At 48.4% G+C, this 13276-nt stretch overlaps 1 protein-coding gene across 1 annotated transcript in view; it reads left to right on the plus strand.

Annotated features, from left to right (window-relative positions):
* The first annotated feature begins 420 nt into the window (after nucleotides 1-420).
* Nucleotides 421-13276, plus strand: part of WWC3 (WWC family member 3) — a 108328-nt gene continuing 95472 nt past the window's right edge. Inside the window, exon 1 of the mRNA XM_027963576.3 lies at nucleotides 421-1050. Within this exon, the coding sequence (XP_027819377.2) occupies nucleotides 749-1050 (302 nt within the window). The 5' untranslated portion in view covers nucleotides 421-748. The remainder of the gene's footprint in view (nucleotides 1051-13276) is intronic.

Consider the following 13276-nt stretch of genomic DNA (forward strand, 5'->3'; position numbering starts at 1 on the left):
CGGGTGGGGCCGCTAACCTCCCGGCCCTCCTTCCTCTCCGCGGTGGCCCGGGGGCGGACGGACGCGGCGGCGCCCATCCTGGCCCCCGTGCGGTTTCCCGGCGAGGCCCAAGGAGGTGGTGGAGGAGAGAAGAGGGAGGAGCGCGCGGAGCAGGAGGGGAAGACCGAGGAGCAGGGGGCGAGCGTTGGGAGGGTCGGAGCAGCAAGCGGGGGAGGAGGAGTAGAAGCAGCGGGCGGGGGTGAGGGGGTGGGGGCCCGAAGGGCCGAGAGCCAAGGAGCCCCCAAGGGAGATTGGAGGCGGAGCGGCCAAGGGAGATCGAAGGGCTTGCAGCAAGCGGGGGAGGAGCCGCCGAGGACTAAGGAGTGGAGGGAGGGCCGGCCGGGCCCACTGACAGGGCGGGGCCTGTGTAGCCCCGCCCCCAAGACGGTGCTGTGAAACGAAGATGGCCGGGCGAGCCGCGGGAACTGAGGGGCTGCTGGCAGCGGCTGCGGCAGCTCTGGGGCTGTGACTCCACGCGCGGCGGCGACCCGAGTGATCCAAGCACTGCAGGCGGCGTCGCGCAAGGCCGAGTGGGCGGCGGGCAGGAGGAGGTAGGCGGGCACCGGTGCGCGGGCGCCGGGCGGAGGATGCACCGGGCGCGGCGGGCGGGTCCCCGCGGCCGCCCCCGCGCCCCGAGCGCCGGGCCTTAGTGCTGGCGGACGAGGCGGCGCGCGTGGGGCGGCCGGGCGGCGGCGGGGCCCGCGCCGTCATGCCGTGGCTGAGCGGCGGCCGGCGGCGGCGGCGCGGACAGCCCCGCGAGGCCCCGCGGGAGCCACCGCAGCCGGCGCAGCCCCCGCGGGAGCCACCGCCGGCCGCGCCCCCCGCCGCGGCCCCCGTGCCCCCCGTGCCCCCCGCGCCCTCGGCGCCCTCCGCGCCGCCACCGCTTCGGGCCCGGGAGAGCGCCGAGCTGCCGCTGCCTGCCGGCTGGGAGGAGGCGCGCGACTACGATGGCCGAGTCTTCTACATCGACCACAACACGCGCCAGACGTCGTGGATCGACCCCCGCGACCGGTAAGGGGGGCGCGTGGGCCAGGGTTAGGGCGCCCCATACGTTGGGCCCAGGGAGAGGATCAAGGACCCGGGGGCCCTCCGGGGTCTGGGCGAAGATCGTGCGTCCTCTGGGCCCGGAGAGAATCTGGGTGCCCCCACCCCCGGGACCCTGGTCGAAGATTGAGGCTCTCCCTCTCCCGGCCTCGAGCCCCTGGTGTGCGGAGCCCCGGCTTCCACCGCGGGACGAACACTCTGACTTGGTTCTCTCACGTCACCCGCTGACCGATGCCTGGGAGCTGGGCGCCTGTAATTTCCTCTCCAGGGGCTGATGGATGGCCATCTTCCTTTTTCCGCTGCAGTCTCGCCCATCCCTGCCGGGCCTCTGCGGCCCACCGCCCCCGACTGTGGGCCCACAGGCGCCCCTCAGCCCCGCGGTGGCCAAATGAGCTGTCATCTTGTAGCACAACCGTGCGTCCCAGCCTCGTGGTGTGGGTTCCTTGTCTGGCGGCTTCAGCCTAGTTTCCAGCGAAGACTGTGCCAGATGGGACACTTCAGAGTCTTTGGAGTAACCATCAAACTGGGGTGGTTACTCTTCAGCGCCTTAGAAAGTGACTTCAAATTCTAGTTGAAAAAGCCTTGTGTACTGCGGCCAGAATGGACTATGATTAGACCCATATGCTTCTGGGATAAAGGGAAAACAAGAGTTGAATTTTAGGTTTCCTTTCTGTGCAAGATGTGAGGAGAGCCTTCAGCTGTCTCATTATTCATGTGAATGAATCCCCCGGAGTGAAAAACGGATTCTTCCAAAAGCAGTGCTAGATTGCCATTAAGTTTCATGTAATGACTGTTTTCGATAACTTTTTGTTCCATTGCCTGTTGGTTTCAGTGGCTCAGCTGCTTTTGGGGAGAGGCATTTCGGGATTCTCTTGAAACCCAGGGATTCCAGTGATTAACTGATATCTTGTCCTCTCTGGAGCAACTTCTCCTCCAGGTTGGGTCTGAGTACCAGAAAGGAAATACTGCAAGCTTCCCAAATGATTTTAAGACTTGAAAAGGCCCAACGTGGTGACAGGCTCTTACATCTTCTAACCTGCACAGGAAAGGCAGCACTACATGGCACTGGCCTTTGAAAATAAACTTTTCAGGAGGGAAGCTGCTGAATTATTGTTTGAAGATTTCTCTAGGTTCAAATAGGGAAAGACCAAGAAAGGCAAAAGGCTCGTGGTTCCCTAACATTCTCTTTGAACCTGGCCAACTTCTGGACTCAGAAACTCAGAGAAATTATAGCACAGTCTATTGGCTTAAAAAGGTGCTTCGTTATTTTAAAAATCAGGTGAGATCATATTATAATTTTAACTAAAGCCTAGAGCCACAGCTGTCTGATCAAGCCTTGGAAGGTTCTGGAGTTGGTAGAACTGCTTCGAATGTAGTGCCCTTCTATGTTGTATGTCTGTTAAAAATCCAAACAACTGGAAAATGAGCCAATTAAAAGTACTGTTTTGCTTAGAAAAGGTGAAGACCCATTTTATGAAGATAATATAAAACAGTTGTGGTCACATTGGAGTGTAGATTCATGAGGAAAAGTATAAATACAAGAATTTTAATTTTATCGGCACAATTCAAGACATAGGTGAGCTGACCCCACAGAAGACAGCTGGTAGAAACTTCCTTTCTGTGTATTTCATACACATTGCCTGCGTTCCTCTTTCCAGAAAGCTGTGTTACTGAATGACATTTTCACCCTTTTCAGACATCACTCATGCTACAAATTTTTAAAAAGTCCAGTTTCTAATGCTCAGAGTGTCGATGGAGTGAACAAAAGTAGATGTTTTGCATTTTTTTGTAAAGTAAAAACATGTGTACAGTTTTATGAGACATTGTTTTTATAGTGAGTGAAAATTCAGTAGGGGACAGCTTGCACTTCAGCTCCCATAATACCTTGCCCGAAATATGTATGGAATGTTCAGCAAGCCACAAACATTTAAGTGGAGTCTACGGAAGGGTGTAAATGCTGTAATAGTCATTCTCCTTCTTCTTTCAAAACAGAGCCCTGCCGATTTTTATTAGTGACTGATTATCCTTTAAGGTTGTGATTGATTTTTATGATATGGAAAAAATTATGTGTTGGAGCACAGCATTTTCTCCTTGTGCATCTGACACTTAAAACCCTTTTTGAGTCTAGTTTGATTCACAGGACCAGAAAACGGTATTCAAGAAATGAAGACTTCCCCCAAAACAGCTTCCAAATGGAGAACTGTCAGAAGAGGCAAATAAATAGGTTCTTAAAGGAGAAATAGGCAAAGAGAAAGAGGCAAATAAATAGGTTCTTATGGAGAAATAGATGAATGTAGTTGGTTAGGTGAAGATTCTTGCTGACTGAAAGCATTTTATATATAATTTATGAAAACTGTAATAGCATAAAATATTTATGCTGCTGTAAGCAAAGTAACTGAGGGCCAAGGGTTGTGAACAAACTCTTCTAGAGTTGTACAGTAATTCTATTCAGTGTTGTGTCTAACAGCATTTGTATTGCCAGCTCAGGGCATGTTGGTGAATTATTGTAGCTGTACTTTCTTTTTCATGTTACAACAAAGAGGTTGCAAACCTAGGGAAATATCTTTACAGATGTGGTTGCAGATGTGTAAAAAAACTCAGTATTTTCAAAACAGAATTTTTTAATTTTTTAAAAATTAATTTATTTATTTTAATTGGAGGCTAATTACTTTACAATATTGTAGTGGTTTTTGCCATACATTCACATGAATCAGCCATGGGTGTACATGTGTCCCCCACCCTCAACCCCTCTCCTGTCTCCCTCCCCATCCCATCCCTCAGGGTCATCCCAGTGCACCCGTTCTGAGCACCCTGTCTCATGCATCGAGCCTGGATTGGTGATCTATTTCACATATGGTATTAGACATCAAAACAGAAATTTTTTAGTTGGATTATGAACTCACTGTAGGTTTAAATTCACCATCTCTGCAGATCAGTACTGTGCATATAATTTTCATAGTTTTCTGGGAGTCATACCCCAAAACTTTGTTTAAAAATAAACAGTTGGAACCTCCCTGGCAGTCCAGTGATTAAGACTCCTTGTTCCCAATGCAGGGACACTGGTTCGATTCCTGGTCAGAGAACTAAAATTCCACATGCTGCACGATGAAGCCAAAAAAATCAAATCAACCAGTCAATAAAGTTAATTCACTGTTTCTGTGACTGGTATTTTCTGTGGGTGAGTTGCGTGTGTAGTGGCACATATGTATTCCACATATATCAACTTGGAGGTCAGTGGCCACTTTATAAAAAGGTATTTACCATTTAGATGGAAAATACAGGAAGAACTTTTTTGCCTCTCTTAGAAAAATTCAGGGACTTTGATGGTTGTATATTTGTCTGCTTTTGACATTGTATTGTTATTAACCTTTAGATGGACTGAGCAGTTGAAACTTACTGTTCTGTTTTCCATAGCTCAGTTGGGACTGTACATTACTGGAAATGCCAACCTCAGGCACTTTAAGAGTGGTGGACATAGCACATTTGAGATCAAAGCAGAGTATAAACGATCAGGATGATGGCGGCAGGCCCAGCTTTTAGGTATCCATTTGTTCACTAGCTGGGGTTTGACCTGCGCCACATGTAGAAATCCTGTGATATATCAAAAGTTCTTTGAATAGGCTGTTGCTTTAAAGAGAAAACAATCCATGGTTCTCGAATTTTGCCAGGTTGGAGCCCCACATAACAGGGCCAGATGACACCCTTGCTGTGTTCTTAGAACCTTTATTCAGTGTTAATAGGAGGTTTACTGTATTTTGGGTTTCCCTGATGGCTCAGCAGTAAAGAATCTGCTGCAATCCAGGAGACACAGGAGATATGGGTTCGGTCCCTGTGTCGGGAAGATCCCTTGGAGAAGGAAATGACAACCCATTCCAGTATTCTTGTCTGGAAAATCCCATGGACAGAGGAGCCTCGCAGGCTATAGTTCATGAGGTTGCAAAGAGTCGGACACGACTGAGCATGCACTCAACTCAACTTAGTATATTTATCCCACAGGGTCTATTTTGGGATTATTACCAACTTTGTGATAAATAATGATTTTTCCATTTTTCATTCTTTAAGATTATAGGGGTGTGTGTGTGTGTATTTGTATATACATAGAGGAGTGTCTTGCTTTTAAATCCATAAAGAGTGGACTTCTGTAAGAATCTTCTTCCATTTAGATTATCAACAACCATTTCTTGATTTGTTCTTGGTCTAATATCTTTCTTTTTTTTTGTTTAAGAAAAGTGAGTGGAAAAGTCATTCATTTCTAAAAATAGCTCCCGGATGTTTGGAAATCTCTTAGTTTCCTTTTCTTCCCTGTTGCTCTGATTTTGGAAGTGGAAATTGTGTTTCCCCTTCTCCCATAGGTTCTACTGCAGAAACCCGTGGGTCAAGTGACGTGTTAAAGGTCACTTTAACACTTGAGCCCAGTGAGCTCTTCTTGCCCAGGTCCTTTTGCTATTTGGCTGCCTTTCCAGTAAATTCAGTAAAATTAATCTGATGGAATAAAAGCAGAGCTAAAATTTCCTGAGTTCAGTTATTCTTATTTCAATCCAGTCAAATAAAGTAATATTCATAGGTTCTTGGCCTCCTGCGTGCTAGGATAGTGGATGGAGACCAGGTTTGTGTGGGAGATGGGAGACCCAGAAAATGCAGACAGTGGTGGTTGCCAGACACCCTCAGTAGAAGGTGGTGGCTTCTGAGAAAAGGAGGTGGCTCAGTAGAGCCTGGGGGTTCTTTATCCTTGTCCATTGTCTCCTAGGTTGAGTGTATCTCACGCTTCCTTAGCATTGGGGATGAGAAGAATGCTGCGGACAAGGAACTGCTAGGTGTTTGGAATAAGGATGGGAACCGGTTAGCTTGACTGACCCAGAGTCTTTGTGTTAGGCAGGTCAGGCCCAGGCAAGACCACGTGGAGCTTGAATCCTCCAGCTTTGGGCTTAAAAGAGCCAGGATGGCTTCTTTCCTCTCCTCATCTTGCATGTGAGGGCCACAGCCAAGGGGTACGTTCCACCCACTGTGGGAGGAACTGCGACTTGAGCTGAATCTTCTGACCATGATCAAATGCTCTGTCACAGACGCCACCCCACTGCCCTGTCCCTATTCAATTTGAGGCATCCTGACTCTCTTCATTCATTTGTTGGCTCATCTGTCCATTCATTCAGTAACTATTTCACAGCCTCCCCATCTCAGGTACCCTTCCGGGTCCAGGAAGCACCAGTGGTGAGCACCAGCAGACGGGTACCTGCCTCCAGTGGGGCTCACACGTGTTCATGTTCTATTTACCCTGAGGCCTCACTGTGTTCTTCCTGCCTCCTGCTTTCTCCCTGCTGGGGTCCCTTGGGTCTTAGGACATACGAGGGGTACTGCTTGTGGGCCACCCACTCCAGGGCACTGTCACTGAAAGCTGACAAAGGCTGCGTGAGCTGTCAGTGGGACGATGATGGAAGTGAAGCCCAGGGGCTTGCCTTAGTAACCTTGCTTCCCAGAGCCAACAAAGAGTGGCGTCTGTCTGACTCCAGACTTGAACCGAAATCGACTATCTATACCTTCCCCTCCCTTGGCTTGGTAACCGTGTGCCCCCTGTGCTATGTTCGATTCCCCTGGTTACTTTTATCTTATATTCATTGTTGTTTGATATTTAAGAGACCTCCTCCCTGTCCCTCCCACCCAGATAGAAGAATGGCACTCCAGAGATGTCCATGGCCTAGTCTCCTAAATTGATAAATAAGTTACTTTCCCAAAGAAATGGCCTTGGTAGGTGGGATTAAGTTAAGAATCCTGAAATGAGGTGATCATCCTGGATTATCTGGCTGGGCTTAGGGTAAGCAGAAGAGACCTGACCAGAGGGAAGCAGAACTCTCAGAGTCAGAGAAGGAGATGGCGACAGCAGAAGCAGATGTTGGAGCTGTGTGGCCAGGAGCCAAGGAATGTAGGCGGCCTCTCAAATCCGGAAGAGCCAGGAGGTGTATATTTCCTTTGCGCTTCCAGATGGAGTGCGGCCCTGCTAACACCTTGCTATTGGCCGAATGAAACTGATTTTTGACTTCTGACCTCCAGAGCTGTGAGACGGTAAACGTGTGTTGTGTTAAACTGCCTGATTTGTGGCAGTTCCTTACAGCAGCAGTAGGAAACTCCTGCACCCTGTGTGTTGTTTCCCAGAGAGAATGGAAGGGTCTGGTCAGCCTGGTGTTGTTGATAAGAGCCGCACGGGCTGAGGTGTCCTGGGTGCTCAGGGGCTGCTGGGCCAGGCATTTTACATCCGTTTTTCTCCCAGGCTCCTCACAACACCCCTAGGAGTCCTGTTCCTCGTGAGTGGGGCCTGGAGTTTCAGTCATGTGAGGCACCAAGTCCTGCTTGATGAACTAGCCACGTATGTGTGATGGACAGGGTGCACTTCTGAGAGAAGAGGGCAGTCAGAAATTGTCGGAGGTTTTCACAGATGCTGATGGACCTGAGCTAGAGATATTCAGGGCTCTTGGATTAGAAAAATTGAGGATTATGTCAGAGAAATTGTGAGGAGACAAGCAGTGCACAGGACTAGCCAATGCTTGAATTAAGGCAGGGGAAACCAGGAGGTGGGGGGTGTCAAACGAACCTTTTTTGCTGACACCTTAGGAGTAGTTGGGACTCAGCAGGGGCCGGGGTGGAGGCCTCCTATCAACCCCACTATCAACCATCACTATTTTTGCCACCATTGTTGATGATGGTGTTATGTTTAGTGATTTGGTTACATAGAGAAACAAGTGGGGTCATTCAGTGTGCTGTACTGCTGATAGACAAGGGCCTACAGGGTGTCCAAACTGAGCAGGTGTTACTTTAGACTGGGGTTTTGGAGCCCTGGCACTGTAAATGGTTCAGTTCAGTTCAGTCACCCAGTTGTGTCCGATTCAGGCTTCCCTGTCCCTCACCAACTTCCAGAGCTTGCTCAAACTCATGTCCATTGAGTCAGTGATGCCGTCCAACCATCTTACCCTCTGTCGTCCCCTTCTCCTCCCGCCTTCAGTCTTTCCCAGCCTCAGGGTCTTTTCCAATGAGTCGGTTCTTTGCATCAGGTGGCCAAAGTATTGGAGCTTCAGCTTCAGCATCAGTTCTTCCAAAGAATAGTTGGGACTGATTTCCTTTAAGATTGACTGGTTTGATCTCCTTGCTGTCCAAGGGACTCTCAAGAGTCTCCTCCAAGCTGTGTCTGTGAATGTTTAGGGGTGGGGTAATCCTTTATTGTGGGACTGTCCCGTGTGGTGGAGGATAGTTAGCAGGACACCTGGACAGGTTGCAGCATCTCTGGTCTCTCTGCTGAGTGCCTGCCAGTAGCGCACCTCTCCAAGTCACGGCAAAACCAAAAGTGATTTCAGACATGACCCAGTATCTGCCTGGGAGCCAGATGGCCTGATGAAGATGCTCAGTTGTGTCCAACTCTTTGTGACCCCATGGACTGTAACCCATCAGGCTCCTCTGTCCATGTGATTCTCCAGGCCAGAATACTGGAGTGGGTTGCCATGCCCTTCTCCAGGGGAGCTTACCAACCCAGGGATTGAACCCATGGCTCCTTCATTGCAGGTGGATTCTTTACCATTTGAGGCACCAGGGAAGCCCTCACCTACCATAGAACATACCATTTTAAACTGCACCATTTAGTGTTCATACATTTACAAGGTTGTGTGATCACCACTGCTGTGTGATTCCAGAGTAGTTTCATCGCCTCAGAGAGAAAGCCTGTACCCATTAATAGTCATTCCCTATCTCCCCATCTCTTGCAACACAGTTCTGTTCTGTGTCTCCAGATTTCTCTGTTCTAGACATTTCGTGTATGTGGAGTCATGCAGTCTGCGGACTCCTGCGTCTGGCTTATCTCACTCAGCATCATGTTTTCAAGATCTGTCCACATCGCAGCCTGGATCAGTGCTCCATTCCCTTTCCTTGCCAAATACTGTTCCCTGGTGGGGCTGCTGCCTTGGAGCGACCCACCTGTCCAGGTGTCCTTGCAGGATCTAGGAAGTAACTGTGTCTTTAATTCGATGAATGTCAGCTCCTAGCTGTTTTACTCACAGAAAAATGATCATTTCTCTGTTTACAGTGTCAAAATGTAAACATGACCTTGTGTACTCGGTGGGGGGAAAAAAAGAGCTCTCAGACTGGCTGTGATTAGCTGTTGTCTGTTCCCATTGGTCTTCTGCTTGTTTTGGCTCCTTGAGAATGGGGAGCAGGCTTCGCCGCTGGAGACGTGCACAGTCTCAAGCTGGCTGGGAGCTTCAGGAATGCTGGTGCCTCCACAACAGGGCCCGGTAGCCCCAAGTTTTAAGCTCTCCTGGAGATTACAATGTACAGCCAGGAGTCACAGTGTGGCTCCAGGGCTAGTGGAGAAGTAAGGCTTAGGAAGTGCTGATGGTTAACAGAATTGGGGCACTGGGTGCATTTATGAATTTTTCTCTGTCAGTTGGGCAAAGATGGTTATCTGTCTCATTCAGAAAGAGGAGAAGGTGCCCTCATCCTGTGCCTCATTGCTCGCACGACTGCAGGACCTTGCCTGTCATGTCAGGGACCAGGCTGTATCACTCCAGCCAGTTTGCCAGGGCTCCAGTCTCCAAGGGGTTGGGGAAGCCTGGCATTCAGAGAGCAGCCCAGAGATGGTCTGGCTGCAGCCAGCCATCCTTGCCCCCTCCCCTCCATTGCCCTGTCCAGAAATGCCCCTCTTCAAAGAGAAAAGGAAAGATTGTAAAGGGTGGTAGTGGGAGGGGGTGGTGCTGGCCTGACACAGGCTCTTCTGAGGCCTGCGGTACTCATTTATGAAACTTAACGCACTTCATGGGATGGACCAACTTCGATGCCAAAGGAGCAAAAAACTTGGTAAAAATTAATTGCTTGACATCCTAGTGACCAAAGAGCTGCTTGATGGAGTTTTTCTTTGCAAGCAGCTGTGCACACTTCTCTCCTGCAGACCAGCCCCCTCCACCGCGACACCCCAAGGCTCTTCGGGTGCTGTGCTCTGATACACAGGTGTGCATGCCTGCCCTTTAATAAAATGTGCAGGCCCTCAGGGACCTTGGGGTGTTTTTCTATGACATGGGGGACCCACTGAAGCATTCCTCCCTGCCTTATTGGAATGACACAATGTGGAAATATGTAGAACATGAGAAACTCCCCAGCTGCCCCCCTCCCTGGTAGAGCAGCAGCTTGCTGTGTGGCCTTTTCTCCACCTGTGCCTAAGTGTATGTGCAGAAGCCCAGATCTTTGTTTCGGAAGTTTACATAAATGCAATCTTGCTGTCAAAAAAAATCTTTTTTTTTCCTGTGACTTGCTATTTTCATTTAACACTATGTCTAGGTGCTCTTTCCACCGTCAGATTGTACAGGTCTATGACCATGTTCTAAAAAAACTTGTTTTTATTGAGGTAGAGTTCACAAAACAAAATAACTCATTTAAAAATAAACTACTCAGCAGCACTTGGTACATCACCAGTGTTGTATAGCCACCTACTCTATGCAGTTCCAGAACATTTCCATCAGCCCAGAAGGAAACCTTGTGGCCATGAAGCAGTGGCTCCCCATCCCTCCTTGCCAGCCCTTGCAACCACCAAGCCACCAGTCTACTTCCTGTCTCCGGATTTACCTGTTCTGGGCTTTTCATACAGGTGAAATCATCTCTATTTAATTCTGTACACATGGCCTCTTATGTCAGGCTTTTCTCACCTTGCCTAATATTAGTGAGGTTCCTCCACATTGTAGGGACCTGGTTTTGTGCTTTTGCTCTTAATGCAGAGGACACACCATCCTGTGATCCTGAGGGCTGCCAGGTGAACTTTGCCCACAGGAGCTGCTGTCACCCTTTAAGAAAAATCAACTGAGGGTCAAAGAAAAGAGCATCTTAATTTAGGTTTTAGTTTGTTACTCTGAGAAAGAGTCTAAAATATTTCACATTTCTTTTTAAAAGTAGGTACAAGTAGCCAGAAACGAGCATGCGGTAGGATTTTTAATAACCTAGATGTGCCCTGTGAGATGGAGGATGAAAAGTGTTAGTCGCTCAGTTATGTTCGACTCTTTGTGACTCCATGGAAGGTATCCCGCCCTGTCCATAGAGTTGTCCAGGCAAGAATACTGGAGTGGGTTGCCATTCCCTTATCAAGGGGATCTTCCCTACCCAGGCATTGACCTGGGGTCTCTTGCATTGCAGGCATATTCTTTACCATCTGAGCCACCAGGGAAGCCCCTGGAGATGAAAGATAACACATAATTAATATATCCTAGCCCTTTTCCTCAAGGTGATGCAAATACAGCTGGGGAAACAAGAAGGACCTATAGAAAATAATAGGCCAGCAACACAGTGGTTACCAGCCTGCTGCCAGGGTTGCTGGCAGGGGCAGTGAATGGGGGGAAGACGGTCAGCCTTGAAGTCAGAGAATCTCGAGGGTCCAAGTACACTCCTGTGCCTTCACCATGCCCCTACACAAGTCCCTGAAGTTCCTTGTGGGTGGATTCTCTTACATGTATGAGAACAATAAGGCTTGTTGTCAGTCGCTGAACTGATGCTGCCCCTGGGAGGTCTTAGGACAGGGGTTGGCAAACAGCAGCCTACAAGCTGAATCCGGCTGGCCACCTGTTTTTTATACAGCCTGCCAGATAAGAATGGGATTTTCACTTTTAATTGGTTGAGAAAGAATCAAAAGAAGAGTCGTATTTCATGGAAGTGATGTGGATTTCAAGTCTGTGTCTATAGATAAAGTTTTATTGGAGCACAGCCACACTTACGTGATTAGTTATTGTCTGTGGCGGCTTTTGCCCTTTAAGGACAAAGTTGAGTCTCTGGACAGAGACCATGTGGCCTGCAGAACTGGAAATATTTACTGTCTGGCCCTTGATAGAAAACCATTTGTGGACCTCTCATCTTAGGAGAATACTGGGTCTAATCAAGGTAACTATTAGTTACTGGGGGTTGGGTGGGCAGGAGTGGGATGGGAGACACAGGATAGGAAGACCCCTGCAGGAAATAGGAAGACCCCAGCAGGAAGTCTAACCAACCAGAGAAAAGGTACTCAGAATCATAAAATCCAGTGAGAGACCCTTTTGTCACATGAACCCTCTCAGTAGAGATTTCTTTCCTCCCCCACTTGCCCCAAGGATGCTGCATCTAACTGTCATTACGACAACCAAGGCAAGTCAGATTAGATTTTTTAAACAACATGCCTATTAAGACTACAGTTGACCCTTAAACAACTTGGGTGTGGACTGTCTCAGTCCATCAGATTTTTTTTTCAGTAGTGAGCACTACAGCACAGAACTGTGGATACACAGGGCAGAATATAAGTTATATGCAGATATTCAACTTTGTGGTGGCTGAAGAAAGTGAGTGAAAGTGCTAGTCATTTAGTCGTGTCTGACTCTTTGTGACCCTGTATGGATTGTAGCCTGCCTGGCTCCTCTGTCCATGGAATTCTGCAGGCAAGAATACTGGAGTGGGTAGCCATTCCCTTTTCCAGGAGGTCTTCCTGACCCAGGGATTAAACCCTGGTTGCCTGTCATATACCCCAGTACAAAATACAAAATTTAAAATAGTGGGGGAAAAAAAAAAAGAAACTAAGGTTTCAAGGTAGAAAAAGTTTTAGTTCTTGGAAGAATTCAGATATGGGCCTCTCATTCTTTTGTGTTCCTAGGTAAGCAAGGGCCCCATTCTCCCATCTGTGCTCTATGAACTTGCATGGTCTTTAAAGGCCAGTTAAAGGAATTATGAATTGTGCGCATGCATATCTGTGCTTGCTCACAGCTGCTTTCCACCTTCCCTTATCCCCTTCACAGACCTGGAGTCACAGAAAGACCCCCTGGGACCCCACAGCTACTGATCCATGATGTCCAGAAAGGCAAATCCATCCAAGTGGATTAGTGGTTGCCTGGGGGTGGAGTTAGGAAAGGGGAGTGGGAAGCAAGGGTATGATTGGGGTGATGGAAATGTTCTACAATGTCCTAAATGTTGCACATCTAAGTAAATTTACTAAAAATCATTGAAATTACACATAAAATGGGATGATTTTAGGTTTCATAGATGATACCACAATCAAGTTGTTTGTAAAGTTCTTTTAAAGTGGTCTTATTTTTAAATTCAGGTGGTTGCCTTGTTTTAATAGTTGAACAGACCAGGCTATGTAAATTAGGCTGGCAGCCTCTAACCATGAAGAAGGCTTCTGGTTTTCTTAAAATGTTCATACAATGACTCCAGA

This window comes from Ovis aries, chromosome X (assembly GCF_016772045.2).
Source record: "Ovis aries strain OAR_USU_Benz2616 breed Rambouillet chromosome X, ARS-UI_Ramb_v3.0, whole genome shotgun sequence".
Classification (NCBI taxonomy): Eukaryota; Metazoa; Chordata; class Mammalia; order Artiodactyla; family Bovidae; genus Ovis; species Ovis aries.